The following is a 22403-nucleotide window of genomic DNA, read 5'->3' as shown; positions in this document are numbered from 1 at the left end:
GTACCACCTCAATGTGCCCGGAGTCGTGACAGCAACACGGCCGAAAGTTCTGTGAAGAGACAGGACATGGAGGCAATATACAAACACCCCCACCATGGTACGAGTCTGCACCTAATAGCTGGACCATGCTGTAGGTTTTGGTGCAGCCATTTCCCTCGTCGTCGGGTTTCAAAAATGGCAGTGTTGACTTTTGTCAAGTCAACCAATCAGCACGATGCAGCCTGTTGACGTCACATTTTTGGATCAACTCAGATTGCTTGGAACCCCAGCAGAGAAAGTACTAACACAGTACTTGGTACCAGGTACTACCACCTAATGGAAAACCCTAAAAACCAAGTCGAGCAGACTCGACCCGAACCGAGTAGGTACTAGTGCAAAAGGGCTTTTACTTTTATTTTTGCAGAGGCAGACGGCGTGGAGTGAGGAGAAGGTAGACCCAAAAGCAGACGATGGAGGCAGAGTGAGGTGATGAACAGAAAGCGAGCCTTTTATTTGGCTGAATCAAAGTACAAACAAAAAGCACAGAATGACTAGGATGAAGCTAACGAAACCTATACTGGGAAAACTAAATATTGTATGAAACTAGAAACCTGAAAATTGGAAACACAAGGGAAGAAACACAGATGAACCAACAACAGAAGGAGGAAGACAGAGGACTAAATACACAGGAGGGTAACGAGGAAATAAGGAACAGGAGTGAACACAGCTGATCACCCACATGAGACAGTTCCTCCCTTTCAAAACAGAATACAGTAACACAGGGCGCGGGACTGTCAAAGTAAAACAGGAAATAAATGAACATGGAAAGCAGGGTGCCACAATATTGCACAATATTAATAATTATCAGACCCAGGACCATGACAATTATTCTACATGTATGTCTAGACTTTGCTCATAATCTCATAATGTGTAAAATTTGTTGTAAAAATGTTTTAAAACCATTTCTTTCCATAATGTCTGAAAATGTGAAAATGCCTGCAATGTTACTGTACAGACAGGAAAGACAGAGGGTTGAAATGTTAGCTTTGCAAGAAGTTTGAGAATGAAATTGGAGCCTGGCTGTCCGCATCTTGCTCTTTTTCTGTGTTTGCACATTTTTAAAATAAACTTTTGGTTCAACTTTAGGATGTTCCAGCATCTTGAAGGACTTTACAGAGTTCTTCTGTGATTTTGGTTCCTTCTATCTTCTCAGAGGAATCCCAGAGAGATTCCATAATTCTGAGGGTATGAAGATGATTCTCATGTTTGGGGACCAAAAGAAAGACCCTAAGGCCAGCTCGCCTTAGGGTCTTTCTTGAGCTTGACCATTGAGCTTAATGGTTTAAATTCAGAATTCCTTGATGCAATGTGGCTCTCTTATCATATCTCTGGTATAACTTCTAGATTAAAAAAGGTGTTTTTGTCTCTCTGTTCTGCTGTGCATGATACAGCTGACAGAAGGATTTCAGTCACCTACAGGAAACGGCCTGTGATTATAAGGCTTTAAGTAACCTCACTTCTCTCGCTCCACAAGGTTGTTGGAAGTTAGGCAAAGTCCATAAAACACTGACGCCAACGATGAGGTTTCTTTGTGAGCTCTTCTGTCTGCATTGCATTATGGAACAGGCCTCCATTTGTTGTCATGGAAACAGACAATGCCTCTGACACATTACATTTACATGCTTTTTTACTGATGAGCTCTGAGTAGCTTTTTCAAAGCCAAAGCATATTTTAGCTGTTTGTGTCTCATGTAATGGTTAAACTTTGTCAGCCAGACATGGATAAAAAGTTTTTCTCTCCATAATGAGCGCGTAAAGACAAAAATCCCAGCACAGCTGAACATGCAGCCCAGCATCGTATATTAGACACACCTGTCAACAATGTCCACTTCACTCTTTACCTCTGGCTAAATGCACGGGACAGCAGCTTGTGAATTTGAGCTTTTTGTCTTATTTCAGTGTTATGTATTTGCATTCATGTTGCATGTGTTTCTATTTTCCTACATATTGCATTTGTATGAAGCTAAAGGTAAACGAAACAAAATGTATTGATTTGCACAATCAACAGGGATTGACCTCTGCCCTCTCGTGACATAAGGTTAATGCCAGCTGTCCCTTTAAACACATTGCCAATCTGTAATTTTATGCTGTGTCACTAATAGTTAAATGCTGCTCATGTTTTAGGCTGGATTATTGCAGGAAAACAAGTAATAGCCACAGATCAAAATCTAATGTTTTTAAAGGTTTCAAAATTGTTAGAAGCAATGATTTTTTTTAAATATATGTTTTCCTGGTATAATGGAATATATATATTTAAAAGGTTTTAATACACATCACCTGTTTTTATAAGATGTTTTAAATTATGTTACTAATTTCCGATCCCTTAGCCTTGTACCAAGCTACTGCTCAGAAATTATATTGGTCCGTATACCAGAAAAAACACTCCTTTCACATGTTTTTATGCTGTTCAGCAAATCAACAAATACAACTAGCAATGGAAGCTTGTGCTACAGCAGCTTCTGCTTTAACATACAGATATAAATATAGATAAAATCATTAACATTAAAAAACATGACTGGTTGGTCTTCATGAAGTGTTTGATCATTTTGCTATTAACGTTCTGTGTCACCACTAGTTATTTACACATCAGGATTACAAATTCTGTCAGTCTGTCAGTGAAAAGTGAAGTAACTGAGAACTGGGGGTCATATAGATGAGAACAGGAGGGCGCGTGTTTGGAGGAGTGGTCCTGCTCCTGAAATTCGGATAGTTTGTCTCTAAATGTTCTACAGTTATACAATGTTGTGTTATGTTATGCAAAGCCATGTAAAGGTAAGTTATACTAAGAAATGCTATGAACTGTTATGTTCAAATATTACAAAACCAAACAGGTTAGAAAAGTAGACAAAAATAGAAAAGGATGAGGCCAATTTTATTTTTATCGACTGCGGTACTGTTGTTACTGTTGTTACTGTTATTCAAAGCTACATTATGCTACATTACGCTTGTAATGCAATGCTTTGTAGTAATGTTTCCATTTACTGTCTGTTTGTCTGCTGAGTACTCACCACTGGAGCAGTCCAGTCCTCCCCATCCTGGCTCACATTGGCAAGTATCAGGAGAGACACATCGTCCATGGGCACACTCTTCTGTGCACAGTGCTGAGAAGAAAGAACAACATTGAAACAAATGTCAAACAAGCAACTATAACACATAAGAAGTTATCAAGTTCTTTCTTTGAGTCATAAAACCTTACATCAAGTCCATTTGTCATTTAAATCATAATCCCCGTTCCCTCAGCTTATTTAATTCATGTTAATATCTTTCAATGTTACAGTCTTTAGTGCAAGTCTGACACTATCCACTCCAGCTTAGCACAAAGTCTGGCTTGGAAATTTTCTACTGAAAAGTCTGTTTGGAGAATAATGTCTTAATCTGATTCTTCTTCTCTTCTGCCCTCCAGCAGATGGTAATGTTCATCTCATAATGCATATTTTTGTGGAAAAACAATGGAAGCAACAACAAAACGCAGATCACTTTTAACAACCGGATATACAATGCTGACAGTGCAAACACCTGTAGAACTCAGATACACTCTCAGGTGTGAAGAGACATATACACTAACTGCTGGTAATACATGGTGAGTCTTTAATATTTATTTTATTGGAGACTTTCTTTTAACTTTTGTTGTTTTTTACCTCATATTGTATCTTAGGAATGCATATTAGGGATATACTTTAATATGTTCCTACTAACCGATGCCATAATATTATGCCTGATTAGTGTATACACTAGCACTCAACAGTTGATTACACAATCCCTTAGTGCAATGAAGACACAATAATTACTACTGAAGATTTTTTGACACTGTGTGTTCATTTACTTGTAGCATCTACTGTAACGGACGTGTAAACACAGTTAGTAGTGCTGCTATTGCCTCAAGCTCCTGGGAATCTTACCATACAATTGTTAGACAGGGCCAGCTACGTCTCTTAATGCATGAAATTCTATTGAGTTAGAAGAAGTACGCAAATTAAAATAATCATAAATCACAGATTTTTCAATATTTTCATGCATTTGTTAAAAGATTAAATATGTTCTTCATACTTTATTATTTATTTTTATTTCAATAGACACAGTAACAGTGCTATATAGCAGCAGCCCCCAACCTTTTTTGTGCCATGGGCCGGTTTATGTTCGCCAACATTTTCACGGACCGTCCTTTTCTAGAGTCCCAGAGAGCAGCCATTTGGCTTTTCTACCTTTTAGCTAGGCTTTAGCTTCAGCCAAGTGGAAGCTAAATTGGCTAGTCATCAATTCATATGTAAATTAGGTTGTTACCTGAGAATTCTGGAGGGGAGTGGGGGTGTGTGAACGATTGCTGATTTCTAACTGCCAACTGCCTCTTTGTTTGTCTGGGGGGGGGCTGCTAAAAGCGGTGAACTTCCTTTTGTGTTCGTCTTGATGCATTCTCAATCATCCAGGAAAATAAATCTCCAAAAGTCACCAACTTGGAGTGTTTAGTTTCCTGAGCCACAAGGAAACTTGTGTTTCAGTTTGTCTTCTTAGGGAGAAATCAACACACATGGGTGTATGTCCTTTATTGATAAAAACAGTACAAAAACCCCAACCATTTGTACACATTTTTACAAATAATAATAAAAAGTGAGTGAGTACATTTCAACATTTTCAGCAATCACTCACAATCCTGGCACTGCCATGGTATCTGTAGTCTGCATTTACCACATGTGTATCTGTTGCAGTGAACACATCGCACAGTGGCATGATTGTTCTTGCATTTGAGTTTGACCTGACACATGGCTCTTTTTCCAGGACTAGGTGTGGAGGGTTGTGTCCAAAGCAACTGTTCTTTTCTTGCCCTTTTCCCAGCTACATGAGAGTGAGCCAACTCTCTTGCAAGCTCCACCAGGAAGTCCACCCGTCTTTCCTGCGTCACGGATGAATACAACACAATAAAACCAGTACTGGTACCAAAAAATAAGATTTATTCATAACACAAACCCAGGGAAACTGAGTTAACGGTAAAAAAATATCGCTACATAATAAAATTATTCTCAATGTTTTGCTGTAAAAACTGAAGTGATTAATGTTTTTTTTTTTTTATTTAAACTAGTGCTGCTGCGTTAATGTGGTTACGGTGTTAACGCCATTTTAACGAGATTAACGCTGACAGCACTAATTTAAACACATAAATATATTTAATATATATTACTATTCTTTTTTTCTTTAAGGTCATCACGCTATGAAGAAATGGAATTTACTATGACGGCAGAGACTAGAGACTATTAACCAGTAAAATCATATTTACAAAAATATGAAAACAAAATCATTTTGCCAAGCTTTTAATAGAATAGATAATAGATAGATTTTATAGTAATTAATTAATTAAATAAATGAATGACATGAATCAATGTTAGTTTTCAGAAAGCTTACTCAACATAGTATAATACTATATATAATATATAATACTTTTAAATGAAGTATTATACCCATTATACCTAGTTTATATTGTAGGATGGAGGTATTGCTTCTCTTGTCTGTTGGTGTTCCAGTTGAGCTGTTTCTCGGTTGCTATTGTGTATTGTCACAATGTAAAGTTTTTATAAGACCTCAGTATGAATATGCATTCTTACAGCTAATGATAATATCCTAATAAATTAAACTAAGACCATGAATACACAGGCGTAGAACCAGTTGGCAACTGTGTGGCAATCACTGTTCACTAGGCGAAAATGAGTGTAGGAGCTAAAGTTGATTATCTATAAGACTGTTTTAGTTTCTAATACTACTTTGCTTCAATCTGTCACATCTAGTAGCTGGAACTGGTGTGCAAAAGACATAAAGGCAGGTGATGTTACTTGGAGGTGGAAGACACAGTATTTGCCCTCACATCCTCAGATCTGTCATGGAATCATGGATAATGTTTGTTTCTTTAAGGACATTAAATAACCACAACAATGACTTCCTCCTGGCCAGTTGCAAAGGTTGTTGAAGGTTGCTGGCATTCACTATGAAGCTGCTAAAGCCTCAGTCACGCAGCCCTGGAAACCAGTCAATGACTCCCTGGTAACTACCGGCCACTAAAAATAAAAAGGAAAAAAAAAAGACAAAATCCTTGATAGTGTTGCTTTTTTGCCTCTGTTGAGTATCTGCAGCAAATTAATGAAGGTTTTTCTTAATTTACATAATTTGTGTCTATATTTTTTAATATGCAGTGCTGTGCTCTGTACTCCCAAACATAATAATAATAATAATAAACTTTATTTATAAAGCACACTTAAAAACCAAGGGTATGCCAAGGTGCTTAACAAGTAAAATAGAGTATAGGAGGAGGATAATAGAAATAGGACCAAAGCAAGTACTAAATATGCAAACAGATAACTGTCACTAATACATAGGAAAGCAACAGGTACAGAGCAAACAAGAATTTAAATGAGCATAGAAGTGCATGATATAAAATCATAAAAGAAATATTAACTAGAGGGAAAGGCAAGATTGAATAAGTGGGTTTTTAATCGTGATTTGAACAGTGCAATGGAGTCAGATGCGCGGAGGTCGAGAGGAAGGGTATTCCACAGTACCGGGGCAGCCAGAGCAAACGCACGGTCACCCCGGGACTTCAGCCGAGATCTGGGTTGGGTCAGAAGTAGTTGAGTGGCAGATCTGAGTGTTCTAGCAGGAGTATGTGGTTTGAGAAGTTCACTAAGATAACTTGGCGCTAATTTATTAATAGTTTTGAAAGTAAGGAGTAATATTTTAAATTGAATACGGTACTTTATGGGCAGCCAATGCAGGCTAGCTAGGACAGGGGTAATATGGCAAAATTTCCTGGTACCAGTCAAAAGGCGGGCTGCTGCATTTTGGACTGTTTGCAGTTTAAGAAGAAGAGAAGAGGGAAGACCATAGTACAAGGAGTTACAATAATCCAACCTGGAGGTCACAAAAGCGTGAATAAGCTTCTCCAGGTCCTCATGCGGAATATAATGCCTAGCCTTAGAGATAAGGCGCAGTTGGTGAAAGCTAGATCTCACTACAGCAGACACTTGCTTATCGAGTTTGAGCGAGCTATCCAGTGTGACATTACCAGTGCCTGTTTGTCATTTTCCCCTTAAAAATTCTCTGCACATCCCTGGCGTACTACTTGCTCTTTGACATCCTAATGTAACAGTAAGTCATAATATTTTTTACTTTGCTTAGATATGGAGATATTCTACCAGCCAGTCTAGCGAGCAAAGCGTATTATCTGCATTGTACAGCAAACAGATAAGGTAGTGCTGACATCTCCATTATCACCTTCCAACTGCTATAATATTTCATTGTGACACAACACTACAGTTGAAAGCCATCATGCACAATCTAAAGGTTAAAAAATGATTCTATCACAAAATAATAAATGATGCAGAGTTTTACAGGGCAACTGTGCGTCACTCTGGCATTATCTCATACAGCTATTAGCTAGAAGGTCAGAGGTGGTCACTAGCCAATGTTGCAACGAGAAGGACAAAAAGCAATGTGAAAAGGACAAAAAGACAAACAGTATGAGCAGTCAAGACAGAAAAACTGCACACTGAGCAGCTAAAACGAACTCTTAAAACACTATTTTAATGATTATAAAAAGTAATACATTAAACTTTAGATTAACCAGCACACTGAGATGTTTTTAATAGAACTTTGATATATCAGACAAGTGGAGCATTTTTCAGGAAACCTAAAACTCAAGGCCTCGGTTTGATGGATGAAAAATTAAGGGAAGAGACCTAAACCCTTGAGTCGGATACAGTCAAACAAGTTCTTGCAGTAATATGGAGTAATTCTAGCACGAAGTGAGAAAGACTGTTAAAGAGTTCCAGTACTGAGTACGATGTTTTATTCATCCGGCAGTTTTTGGTTAAAACACCAAAACCTAGTTTGTCATTTTGTGAGTTTAAGGGCACAACACATAGTACCATATTTTTCAGAGTATAAGGCGCACTTAAAATCCTTTAATTTTCTCAAAAATCAACAATGTACCTTATAATCTGATGCGCCTTATGTATGAATTCTGGTTTGCTTAGGGGTGGGTTTTGATTATCGATTTTCCAATTAAAATCGATTCTAGCTTGAATAACGCGATATCGATTCATTAAAATCCTGAATCGATTTTTAAATATAAATTATTTTTTCCTGAAACGCCAGAATCTCAGGTTAAACCTCACAAAATTTTGACACTGATTCTGCACAAGGATCTAAACAAAAAGGGCGGACCCGTCGACGCATCAGAATCAGTGAGATGTCGGCTTTCTCACCCGACTGCACGTACACGCCGTTGGGGCTGAAAGCCAACAGCTCACAGATTCTGATGCGTCGCGCTTTGTGTTCTGAAACTGCAGTTTTGTCTCTCTCCAACCAAATTTGACTGAACCAGCAGCAAAAGAAGATCCAAACTACACTTCACATTTCGCTTCACATAAACATCGTCATGAATGCCCTCTTACTTTTATTTTCATTTTAAATTTCACTGACTTCCAACAAAAGAGGCCTCATTTTTGCTGTTCAATACAAAAGAAATGTAAACTTTTTCAGATTATGCAAAATTGCAAAATGCTTAACTGTGTCTCTAATTAAACCTCTGTAACTTCGCTCTGCTTCACTTCAGCAGGATCAGGTTGATTCATGGTTTTCTTTTGTTTTTGTTCCACTGCAGAATATTTTTAAGGTGGTTATCTGCTATAAAAAGTCTTCAGGTCCCAAAGTCAAACAAACACTGCGGTATCACTGAGAGTTAGAAACTGTCTAAATTCTTTCATCTTTAATAAAATGATCAGCATTGCTGCTTTACCAGGTGTAACAATTAAGTTTAACATTCAGGCATCGATGAAAACAGAATTTATTAAATTTAACAGAGTTAGAAGTTAGCAGGAAGTTAGCTCGCTAGTTTCCACCTAAACACGATATAGCATGTTCTGACTGAGAGATTTCTGAAGATCACTTCCAACATAAATGAAGACAGAAAACTAAACAGCAGTGACGTTTGTAGGGTTACTGAAGTTGGGCTAGCTGGTATATAATGATGTGCTACATGATCGCTAGCTACACAGCTATGTTAGCATAACATAAACACAGTGAAGCTGGAGGATGAACACTAACTTTTTTGCACTCGCTAAAAGTTAACATGAGGGTTCCCGATAGTTAGAGACAAATGCAATCGCATAGCAGGATGCTATAAATCGACCAAACTTCAGTCAGGAGAACAACTGAGAAAATCCATCCACAATACGAGGTTAGTCATTAATATACTGCAACAACATGGGAATAGAGCAGCTGTGAGAGAATTCAGCAGTAATGAATCAATGTTACAGAAGTGGAGGAAGCAAGAAGAATGAGCTGAGTGAAGTTTGACTTATCTGACTGTTTTGTTTTGCTTAATGAGCCTTATAATCCCGTGTGCCTTATGTATGAAAACACACCTATTCATCGACAGTGCGCCTTATAACCCGAAAAAAAAAAGTTTGAAACATGTCCAAAAAGCATGAGTGACTGACTGAAGTCAGTTTTCATATGAAACAAAAAAACAAATATAATATCCCAAAGATTTGTTCTTGAGGTTTTATATATATAGTTGCAGCAAGAAAGCCATCGCTAAGACGTCAGAATAAGACAGAGGCTTGCCTTGGCCATGAAAAACCACAATTGGACTACTGAACACTAGAAGAAGGTATTATGGGCTCATCAATCAAAGTTTGAAATCTTCGGTTCATCACGTAGGATCTTTGTGTGCCATCAAGAAGGTGAAAGGATGGTTCCACAGTGTGTGCCATCAACTGTCAAACATTGAGGAGGAAGTGTGATGGTCTGGGGCTGTTTTGCTAGATCCAGGGTCGGTGACTTGTACAGAGTTAGAGGCACCCTGAACCAAAACAGCTACCACAGCATTCTGCAGCACCATGCAGTACCTTCTGGTGTGCGCCTAGTTGGTCAGGGGTTCATCCTACAGCAAGATAATGACCCACAACATAGTCTCCAGATTTAAACCCCATCGAGCTGGTTTGGGATGAACTGGACAGAAAAGTGAAAGCAAAGCAACCTACAACGTCCACACATTTATTGGAACTTCTGCAACAGATATGGGAAGAACTTTCTGAAGAATATTTGATTTCTATTTTAGAAAGAATGAGATGGATGTGTTCAGCTGTTATAAGCTGCCAAAGGTGTCTACTTTGATGAGTCAAAGGTTTAGAATACATTTTGGTCTATAAATTGATTCCACGATTTCTTTTTTAACTCTAATTGCTTATTTGTACTGTGCTTTCATTTCAGAGTGCAATGAGACATTACACAGCATAATTTTCAATAAAAAACTGGAAAAATTGGGGTGTTCAAAAACTTTTGACTGGTAGTTGCATTGAAGCATTGACATAACCTGGTCAAAAACAACTCCAACCATCTAGAGTTAGTATCTGGGTTGATATCATATTTCCAAGATCAAAATATGATTTTATATAGATGTACGCACAGCGGCGAAAATGAGCTTCCTCCGAAGGGTGGCTGGCCTCTCCCTTAGAGGTAGGGTGAGAAGTTCAACCATCCGGGAGGGGCTAAGAGTAGAGCCGCTGCTCCTCCACATCGAAAGGAGCCAGCTGAGGTGGTTCGGGCATCTGACAAGGATGCCTCCTGGGCGCCTCCTAGGTGAGATGTTCCGGCATGTCCCACCAGGAGGAGGCCCCGGGGCAGACCCAGGACACGCTGGAGAGATTATATCTCTCGGCTGGCCTGGGAACGCCTTGGTGTTTCCCCGGATAAGCTAGAGGAGGTAGCTGGGGAGAGGGAGGTCTGGGCTTCTCTGCTTAGGCTGCTGCCCCCGCAACCCGGCCCCAAATAAAGCGAGAGAAGGTGGATGGATGGATGGATGGATGGATGGATGTACGCACACTACCCATCTATCTTTGAGAAAGAGCTTTCTCAAGTTATTGTTAATAAAACTTTAGGTCATAATAAGACCTTGTAGAATAAAATCATGGTGTTGTTTCTGTGGGGAGGACACTCACAAACTCGGAGATGGGCACATTAATAAATAGCTGGTGATGGTAATGTTTCTACAGTCAGGTGTGATTTTTACTTGCCAGAGGAACAAGACAATAAAAATGTTGGAAATAAAAAACTCTCTAATTAACACATTTTTGAAACATTTATTCAAATTGGGGAGTTTTACTCAGAGTTACACTGTTTCACATCAATTTATTATTTTGTTTTCTATGCTGTAACCCTTTGTCAGCATGAGGATATATCTGTGAAAATCTCTAATTGCACAGGATCCCAAAACCAGTATGGTTGTGAATGGGGTCGAAGTGGCAATGTGCTGAGGGTGTACCCTGCCCAGTGCATTCCGGAAGATTCAGTAATTGTTCCTTTTTCTGCAAGTAAAGGACGCTAACGCCTATTCTTGACACATTCTACAACCTGGTGTAGAATGTGCTGCTGCATCTTCTCAGAGTGCTGATGTTTGGCAATGTCCACTTCCTTAGTGAACCTGTACTTGGCCTCTCTGTAGCAGTCCCTGTCTCCGCTTCTGAACGCCTTACTCTTTTCCAGCCACAGCTTTTTGAGTTTAGGAGTAAACCAGGGTTTGTCATTGTTATAACTCACCCTGGTGCGTGATGGCACAATGCTGTCCTCACAGAAGTGGATATAGGAGGTGACAGTGTCCGTAAACTCGTCCAAGCTGTTAGAAGCAGCCTTCATTGTGTCCCAGTCTGTGGTCTCCAAACACGTGCGAAGCTCCTCCACAGCCTCGTTGCTCCACAGTTTTTTGGTCCGCACAACACGCTGCAGTCTCTGTTTGTCCCTGATAGTGGCTCCAGCGTACCACACGGTGATGGAGGAGGTGAGGATGGACTCGATGATTGCAGTGTAGAATTGCATCATCGTCCGTGTTGGCAGGTTGAATTTCTTCAGCTGCCTCAGGAAGTACATCCTCTGCTGGGCTTTCTTGATGACGGAGGTGATGGTGGGCTCCCACTTCAGGTCCTGGGTGATGGTGGTGCCCAGGAAGCGGAATGAGTCCACAGAGGTGATGGGGGTGTCAGTCAGGATGATGGGGGGGAGTGGGGCTGTGTGCTTCCTGAAGTCCACAATAATCTCCACTGTCTTCTGGGCATTCAGCACCAGGTTGTTGTGGCTGCACCAAGACACCAGACGTTCAACCTCCCTCCTGTAGGCAGACTCATCCCCGTCAGAGATGAGCCCAATGACGGTGGTGTCATCTGCGAACTTGATTAGCTTGACAGACTGGTGGGTGGAGGTGCAGCAGTTGGTGTACAGGGAGAAGAGCAGAGGAGAAAGAACACAGCCCTGAGGGGAGCCGGTGCTGATGGTCCGGGAGTCCGAGACATTCTTTCCCAGCCTCACATGCTGCTTCCTGTCCGTCAGGAAGTCAGTGATCCACCGGCAGATGGGATCAGGCACATTCATCTGGGAAAGCTTGCCTCGGAGATGGTCTGGAAGGATGGTGTTGAAGGCAGAGCTGAAGTCCACAAACAGGATCCTGGCGTAGGTTCCTGGGGAGTCCAGATGCTGCAGGATGAAGTGTAGGGCCATGTTGATGGCGTCGTCTACAGACCTGTTGGCTCTATATGCAAACTGCAGGGGGTCCAGGAGGGGGGCCGTGAGGGTCTTGAGATGGGAGAGAACTAGGCGCTCAAATGACTTCATGACCACAGATGTCAGAGCCACGGGTCTGTAGTCATTTAGTCCAGTGATCCTAGGTTTCTTGGGGACAGGGATTATGGTAGAGGACTTGAAGCAGGCAGGCACATGACATGCCTGCAGTGAGGAGTTGAAGATGCCAGAAAACACTGGGGCCAGCTCGTTTGCACAGTGTCTGAGGGTGGCAGGAGACACGCCGTCTGGGCCGGGAGCTTTCCGAGCATTCAGACTCCTAAACTGCTTCCTCACATCTGCTTCATGAATATGAAGAGTTGTGGTCGGAGGAGGTGGTGTGAAATCCTCTTTTGTGTGGGGTGAGGGGGCGGGTGTTGCAGGTGAACAGTTTGAAGGTGGTGATGGCTCTATGGAGGGGGGAGAGGTGGGGGAATGAGTGTCCAAAGTGCCTCTATTGTTGGGGTCATTGGAGGTGCGCTCTGCTGAGAAGGTGATTGGCTGCAGACTCCCATCTCTGCAGGACCTGTACACCTCCAGGACACTGTGGCGTGCAGCCCGGATCTCAGCTGACCCTTCTCACCCTGGACACAGTCTGTTTGACCTGCTCCCCTCAGGCAGGAGGCTCTGGTCCATTCGCACCAGAACCTCTCGCCACAAGAACAGTTTCTTCCCCTCTGCTGTTGGACACATGAACAATAACCACATGACTGTCCCCGCCACTAACACATGACCCTACGCTGTGTCACTGCATCATTTCATGTCTGGCACTGATCACCACCTGCACTCATGTATATATCTTTCTACGTAGCACTCATAATTCTTATTCTCATGTATATATGTTTGGCACTGATCACCACCTGCACTCATGTATATATCTTTCTACGTAGCACTCATAATTCTTATTCTCATGTATATATCTCATGTATATCTCATGCACATATCTTTCTTTCTACATAGCACTTTAATTCTTATTGTCTGCACTGAAGCACCGCAGCAATTTCCTAATGTTGTAAACCTCAACATCTGGCAATAAACCCATTCTGATTCTGATTCTGATTCTGATTCTATGACACACAGCAATTCAGTAATTCAAAAACAATCATATCTATAGTAACGGTAATTTAACCCATCACACTAAACACCCATAGTGCATAATGGAATAACAATGAAAAAAGAATCATATTTATCTTTAGTACAATGTGTTAAAAGTAAAATGTTGAATTTTATGTAACATCTCCTTCAACTCATTTTGTAGGATCAGAGTATGAATATTGCATCATACATCAGGTAGGGACTGTGCTGGAAGAAGATGGGCTGACAGCTTGGAGACTTTAGCTCCTCCATCACAGAGATATGATGTGCCATAGTCCTGGCTCTGTTTGCTTTCTTACAGAAGCAGGCAGCTTGACGTGCATATAAATGTGCACAGGAACAAATGAAAAAACAACCTCTCTTGCATAAAGTATTTCAACACTCTGACCTGTTTTTTAAGGCTACGAAGTGTTAAAATCCACGCAGTGAACACAAAGTGAAGTGCTGAGTTTGGGAAGTTGCAAAGAAGTGTGCAAGCAGGGAGCAAAATGTGGACAGAGTGGCTACAGGAGTTAGATCGGATTCTGTAAAGCTGGGTTTTATTGCATTTTAGTCCCAGAGGGGTCATCCTCTCTAAATTTATAGCAGCAGTGTGTTAAATTTTACAGCTTGTTTTGAATATTAGGAAAGAAATCCTTGCATCCACACCTACATAGTTCTCAACACAGACTGAGATTAGGATGGAGTTGCTGGTTGTAATACAGAAAGATGTGTGTGGTAAGTAAGGTCAAATACATCAACACAAATTCAGATAAGAATTAACTAAATTAATTAAATTCAAGCCTGTTAAACAAAAAATCACAACTTTATGAATGCACTATAAAAAAACTGGATGATGAATGCTAAAGTGAGACTTTAGCACACTTCCCTATAGACTTTATGTGTTGACATAGCCTTTGCCTGCTGTGTACCTACAGCCCCCAATTCACACACCCACACACACATGCAACATCTACACACAGATGCAGGTGAAGAAAGCACTAAATTTTAGAGAAAGGTCCAATTCATATGCGTGCGAAAGCAGACAATCAAATTCTTTTGCCCATATAGTAAAACGAAGAGTCAGATAACACAGCACAAAAAATACTGCAAATAATTACGTGTTTGAGTTTCTTGTACAGCTTTTGTAAAGTTAAAGTGCTGTGAAAAAAAAACACTTGAACTCCCTTCGTAATTCCTTTTTTTCCTGCATTTGTATTTGCCATACTTGCATATTTCAGATCATATTAGACAATGGCAACTGAAGAAAATGCATTTGTTTAATGATTTCATGTATTAAGGGGAAAAAGCTATCCAAACCTGCAGCTCTTTTTGTAAAAACATATTTGCTGCTTAAACCTAATAACTGTTTGTGCCACCATTATGGCCACAACTGTAATCAAGCATTTGTGATAACGTGCAATGACTCTTTCACATTGCTGTGAAGGAATTTTGGCCCACTCTTCTTTGCAGAATTGTTTTAGTTCAGCCACATTCAGGGGTTTTTGAGCATGAACTGCTTTTTCAAGGTCATAAACCCACCCACCACTTTAATCACACTCTAGATCTTGTTTTAACATATGGCATAGAAACTGAACATTTAACAGTGTCTCCTGAAAACCCTCTCCTGTCTGATCATTTCCTGATAACATTTACATTTACAATAATTGATTACACAGCGGTGAAGAGTAGACTTTATCACAGTAGATGTCTTTCTGAAAGCGCTGCAACTAAGTTTAAGAATATAATCCACCCACTGTTATCATCTTCAATGCCCTGTACCAACACAGAGCAGAGCAGCTAACTGAACGCTACTCCAACAGAGGTCGATTATCTTGTTAATAATTTCACCTCCTCACTACGTACGACTCTGGATACTGTAGCTCCTGTGAAAACTAAGGTCTCTAATCAGAAGTACCTGACTCCGTGGTATAATTCTCAAACACGTAGCCTAAAGCAGATGACTCGTAAGCTGGAGAGGAAATGGCGTGTCACAAATTTAGAGGATCATCATTTAGCCTGGAGAAATAGTTTGCTGCTTTATAAGAAAGCCCTCCGCAAAGCCAGAACATCTTACTATTCATCACTGATTGAAGAAAATAAGAACAACCCCAGGTTTCTCTTCAGCTCTGTAGCCAGGCTGACAAACAGTCAGAGCTCTGTTGAGCCAACCATCCCTTTAACGTTAACTAGTAATGACTTCATGAACTTCTTCACAAATAAAATTTTTATCATTAGAGAAAAAATTACCAGTAATCATCCCACAGATGTAATATTATCTACAGCTACTCTTAGTACCATTGATGTTAAGTTAGACTCTTTTTCTCCAATTGATCTTTCTGAGTTAGCTTCAATAATTACTTCCTCCAAACCATCAACGTGTCTTTTAGACCCCATTCCTACAAAACTGCTCAAAGAAGTCCTGCCATTAATTAATGCTTCGATCTTAAATATGATCAACCTATCTCTAATAATCGGCTATGTACCACAGGCCTTCAAGCTGGCTGTAGTTAAACCTTTACTCAAAAAGCATCTCTAGACCCAGCAGTCTTAGCTAATTATAGGCCAATCTCCAACCTTCCTTTATATCAAACATCCTTGAAAGAGTAGTTGTCAAACAGCTAACAGATCATCTGCAGAGGAATGGTTTATTTGAAGAGTTTCAGTCAGGCTTCAGAGCTCATCACAGCACAGAAACAGCTTTAGTGAAGGTTACAAATGATCTTCTTATGGCCTCTGACAGTGGACTCATCTCTGTGCTTGTCCTGCTAGACCTCAGTGCAGCGTTCGATACTGTCGACCATAATATCCTATTAGAGCGATTAGAACATGCTGTAGGTATTACAGATACTGTGCTGCAGTGGTTTGTATCATATCTATCTAATAGACTCCAGTTTGTGCATGTAAATGGAGAGTCCTCTTCACACACTGAGGTTAATTATGGAGTTCCACAGGGTTCAGTGCTAGGACCAATTCTGTTTACATTATACATGCTTCCCTTAGGCAGCATCATTAGAAGACATAGCATACATTTACACTGCTATGCAGATGACACCCAGCTCTATCTGTCCATGAAGCCAGATAACACACACCAATGAGTTAAACTGCAGGAATGTCTTAAAGACATAAAGACCTGGATGGCCGCTAACTTTCTGCTTCTTAATTCAGATCAAACTGAGGTTATTGTACTCGGCCCTGAAAAGCTTAGAAATATGGTATCTAAGCAGATTCTTACTCTGGATGGCATTACCTTGGCCTCCAGTAACGCTGTGAACCTTGGAGTCATTTTTGACCAGGACATGTCCTTCAACGCACATATTAAACAAATATGTCAGACTGCTTTCTTCCATTTGTGCAACATCTCTAGAATTAGAAATATTCATGCATTTATTGCTTCCAGGCTGGACGACTGCAATTCATTATTATCAGGAAGTCCAAAAAACTCACTGAAAAGCCTTCAGCTAATCCAAAATGCTGCAGCAAGAGTCCTGACAGGGACTAGAAAGAGAGAGCATATTTCTCCTGTTTTGGCTTCCCTTCATTGGCTTCCTGTTAAATCCAGAATTGAATTCAAAATCCTGCTCCTCACATACAAGGTCTTAAATAATCAGGCCCCATCTTATCTTAATGACCTTGTAGTACCATATCACCCTATTAGAGCACTTCGCTCTCGCTCTGCAGGCCTACTTGTTGTTCCTAGAGTATTTAAAGTAGAATGGGAGGGAGAGCCTTCAGTTTTCAGGCCCCTCTTCTGTGGAACCAGCTTCCAGTTTGGATTCAGGAGACAGACACTATCTCTAATTTAAGATTAGGCTTCAAACTTTCCTTTTTGCTAAAGCATATAGTTAGGGCTGGACCAGGTGACCCTGAATCCTCCCTTAGTTATGCTGCAATGGGCGTAGGCTGCCGGGGATTCCCATGATGCATTGAGTTTTTCCTTTCCAGTCACCTTTCTCACTCACTATGTGTTAACAGACCTCTCTGCACTGAATCATATCTGTTATTAACCTCTGTCTCTCTTCCACAGCATGTCTGTATCCTGTCTTCCTTCTCTCACCCCAACCGGTCGCAGCAGATGGCCGCCCCTCCCTGAGCCTGGTTCTGCTAGAGATTTCTTCCTGTTAAAAGGGAGTTTTTCCTTCCCACTGTCGCCAAAGTGCTTGCTCATAGGGGGTCATATGATTGTTGGGCTTTTCTCTGTATCTACTGTGCAATATAAAGCGCCTTGAGGCGACTTTTGTTGTGATTTGGCGCTATATAAATAAATAAATTGAATGTCAAAGCATCTCCATGGGTTTTAAGATCAGTGGTACATACCTAGGCCACTCCAAAATCTTCCTTTTTTTGAATCACTCAGAGATGAACTTGCTGTTCATTCATCATTGCCTTGCAGAATAACTCAAGTGCACTTTGCCTTCAGGCCTGCATGAACTGATGGTTGGATATTCTCCCTCAGGATTTTCTTATTGAGAGCAGAACTCATGGTTCTGTCAATTATGACAAGTTGTCCAGGTCGTGAAGCCCCAGACCATCATGCTACTACCCTGGTTGACTACCCCCAAAGCAAAATTGGTATGGCCTGGATCTGGCCCACATAATGTGCTTACACATGGCCCACATACCGCAAAGAATGACGGCCCTTTGGTGGCCCAGATCTGGTTTGCCAGATCTGGCCTACACATGGGCCTGTTGCAGACACACTGCTGGTCCTGTGCTGGCCCAGAACACTTTCAGCTCTGGCCCCAGATGTCAGCCTAATGTGTACCTTAATCAAGCCATGTAATAACAACATGTGCTGGAACATAATAGCACAACAGAAACATGATGAAACCCATGTTCAGACAGCGAATGGACTGCTTCTTATATAGCACTTTTCTACTCTCCCAGATTACTCATAGTGCTCTATACAACATGCAACATTCACCCAGTCACACACTTTCTCTAAACTAAGTGCATTTATACACATTCACACTCTTGACAAGCAGATTGGAGGAGCCAGGGATCGAACCAGCACTAACCTTCCAATCAGTAGATGACCCTCTCTACCTCCTGAGCTACAGCCACCTGGTGGTAAACATAAGTAAACCCTCACTAGGTTTTGGATAAAGTGTACACTCACAAAACTGTGAAATCTGCATTTGGCTACCATAGCAGTATAATATAGTAACATGGCATTTAGGTCTTCTAACTGAAATAGGAAAATAAATAGTACCATCATTGCCAGACCTGGCCCACATCTGGTTGACAGACACCCTGCCATGACACCAGCCGGTCAGAAGTGCCAGCTTATTGCCGGATCCAGGCCAGACCTGTTTTCTATGAGCCTTGGCGAGATAAACCAAACCACAATCTAGCCAGATGTGTCATGCCATCAAATAAACAGTGCCATCTACACCAGGCCTAGCCCATATCTGAATGAAATACCACTTACCATGCCAGAAGTCAGCCAACAGTGCCGGCTTAACACCAGATCCAGATGATGTTATTTTACACCAGACGTAATGGGACCAAAGCTTTTGGAAAAGTTCAGCTGTCAGTCCACTGAATATTTTCCTAAAATATTTTGGGGATGATCAAAATATGAGACAAACCTTTGTTCTTGGATTTTTCTTCTGGGAACTCACCAATGGATTTTTCACCTAGTCTCTTTGTTATTGTTCATGAATCATGAACACTGACCAACACCTTTTTAAATTTCTTATGACCACAATAATAATATATTGACAATATGGTGTTGTTATCTGACAGCTCTAAGAAACACACAGGTTAAGCCTAGAAAATAACAAGTCCGTCGGTTTGTGTGAACTGAATGGCCTGGAATGAAGATAAATTCCTGTCCAGCATTATTGTTTCAGTTTGCATCTAGTGCTAATCCAGGACAGATAGCAGAAAAAGAGCGCTCCCAGAGAAAACAATATTAAACGTATTAATGCAAATTAATCCGCCATCATGGTCAACGCGATTAAAATTTTTAACGCAATTAACGCAACTGCAGTGCAGAATGACTCAAAATCCCTGAAATGTTTCTGTCAGCGCATTTTGGGCAGTTTGTCCAAATAGAGTTACCCTCGCACATGTGCAAATGGGCAGTTGATCTGGTAGTGACGGGCAGCTGAACCAATCAACTCAATATGGAAGATGATAAACACACATTGGCCCTCTCGATGGGAAATTTCAGTATTAAAAAAATAACAAGATGGAACAGTCGACCGACATAAAGTATTTTGCACATTGTGCAAGAAGGAATTTTCTTTTCACCGAAGCACTTCCATCTTAAAATATCACATTGAAGCGAAGCCTACGTTAGTCAGGGATGCTGCTAGCACTTTGGCTAACGTGTCACCCAGCTTACACCAAACCAATCACGGAGCATCGGGGGCTCGGTAAGTCGACCTCGGACATATTAATAATAATGGATTGGATTTATATAGCGCTTTTCAAGGCACCCAAAGCGCTTTACAATGCCACTATTCATTCACTCTCACACACTGGTGGAGGCAGCTACAATTGTAGCCACAGCTGCCCTGGGGCAGACTGACAGAAGCGAGGCTGCCATATCGCGCCATCGGCCCCTCTGGCCAACACCAGTAGGCGGTAGGGTAAAGTGTCTTGCCCAAGGACACAACGACCAGGACAGAGAGCCCAGGGATCGAACCGGCGACCTTCCGGTTACAGATGCGATTCCCAACCCCCTGAGCCACGGTCGGCCATATTAACTGATACAATTGCCAAGTGGATTGCAACAAAATGCAGACCTGTTAATATCGTTGAGAACACGCGCTTTACATCGCTTTGGTTCCTCGTCTCAAGGACTTGAAGCCTCCCGAAGAGTGACAGAGAGAGAGTGGATAAATGTTCACAGAGTTTTTTGTTTACATGAAGGTTCAAGATGTTCAATAAACAAGTTAAGTGCGTATATTTTCCCTCTTTTCTCGAGTCTGTTTGCTCATGCAAAATGAAGTAACCCTATAATGAATCTCTTTAAACATTTTCATTGTTTGACAGCACTAATATATATTATATATGAGTGTATACTTAGCTATTAGTATATAGGTTTTCAAAAAGTTGTATTTCACAGGAGAGAAGCTGTGTTAAAAGACTGAAGAAAACTATTGGATTTCTCTTTGAATTTAAGCATTTAGCATTCTTTGTGTTTATTCTCCATTTACCTCATTATGTTGCATAAATGTCAGTTACAAGCTTAAATATAAAGTTGAAATAATGTAATTGCAACCAGGCTATTGGTCAAATATTTGCAATTAATCACAATTAATTACAGAAAATTGTGCCATTAATTTGTTAAATTTTTTTTTAAATCTATTGACAGCACTGATATTTATATATAATTTTTATAGTCCTGCCTGTGTACACCACAACAGTTGATCATAGATCAACAGATAAGTGTGTGATTAAATTGCAGACCTTAGCGCCAGCAGTGTTCCAAAAATGATTCATGAAATTTTTAAGAATTATAGCAAAGGATATTATTTACTCTTTTCAGTAGAGTCATGACAAATGAAGCAGACACAATATCTGATGTTGATTCAAATTGTTGAATTTGGAGGTCATCATTAAGCTGAAAACTCAAATAAATCTACCACAGTCAGCAAAAATGTCAGAAGTGCAAAATCAACACTATAATGCAAAGAAACATGAAAACACTGACCTGCTCAGCAACATCAAAAGTCCTGAAATGTCACAGAAGACAACAGAAGTGCATGATAAAAATGATTTTAATAGTTAAAAAACCCAACATCACACATCTAAATCAAACAGTGCCCTGTTTGCCTAGTTGTGTTTTGCAAATATTGCGGTGGGCACTGTATATGATCAGCCTCTAGCTTCAATCTTTATGCTATCCATCATATTTTCTGAGGGCGAGAGAGATAAAATGTTCCAAATTTTAATAAGATAGCGAACAAGCGAATGCTCTTGTAATCCTCAAGCAGAGCTGATAAATCTTTAAAGAGGTGGCTAATCCTTTCATCCTGTGGGCTGAAGCAGGAATGGCTACAAGGAGGATTAAATCAACCATGGGTACAGAAAGATTAATATACTTCAAATTAGCTAATCGCTACCCAATTCTTGCTATTGTTTTAGCATGAAGAGGTGGTCTTTAGTGCCCTTAAATCTGCTCCTGCAGGAAGAATGAGAGCAGAGGTATGAACAACATCAGAGTTGCAGTGGGACCAACTGTAAGGGCACACCTGACATCATCCTCCACTGCCTGATCTGTCTGCACAGCTGTCAGTAGAGCAGATTGCAACATCCCAGTGAAACAGTTTTTGTCCTGAATACAAAAAGCTCTTTTAATCTTTCTCCTCTGGTGTTCTCAGCATTATATAATGTTCCTTTTTTGCAATGTTTGATTAAACATAGGGTAGATTTGTCACCTCTTTAAATGGGATTTTTAAATATTAGGGCTTGCAAAAGGAAATCTTCTGCAAGCCCTAAATTCATGGTAACTTCACTCATAAGATACTAAAACTTCTGACAGTCTTAGCATAATGCTAAAATGCAAATCCCTAAGTAATTTGCTGGTGACATAGTAGCTGTTAAGAGGTAAAATTCAATAATTATTTTTAGATTAAAGAAGAAAAACACAGATGACACAATTTAAATGCCCCTGGCCGCTTTGCTTCTGTCTTCTTTTTAAATGACTTCAAAACTTTGACTTCATAACTTGTTTCCAATGCA

The 22403-nt window shown here is 40.5% G+C and overlaps 1 protein-coding gene across 1 annotated transcript in view; it reads right to left on the bottom strand.

Moving 5' to 3' along the window:
• LOC146640228 (multiple epidermal growth factor-like domains protein 10) overlaps positions 1–22403 on the bottom strand; it is a 189068-nt gene that overhangs the window by 147452 nt on the left and 19213 nt on the right. Inside the window, exon 4 of the mRNA XM_085350434.1 lies at positions 3047–3139. Coding sequence (XP_085206560.1) covers positions 3047–3139 — 93 coding nt within the window. The remainder of the gene's footprint in view (positions 1–3046; positions 3140–22403) is intronic.

The sequence above is a fragment of the Diplotaxodon limnothrissa genome, linkage group LG1 (assembly GCF_057381915.1).
Source record: "Diplotaxodon limnothrissa isolate DT_005_m linkage group LG1, D_limnothrissa_male_GT1.1, whole genome shotgun sequence".
NCBI classification, from domain to species: domain Eukaryota; kingdom Metazoa; phylum Chordata; class Actinopteri; order Cichliformes; family Cichlidae; genus Diplotaxodon; species Diplotaxodon limnothrissa.
Note: the sequence above shows the minus strand (reverse complement) of the source record. Positions and strands in the feature narration are given on the sequence as shown.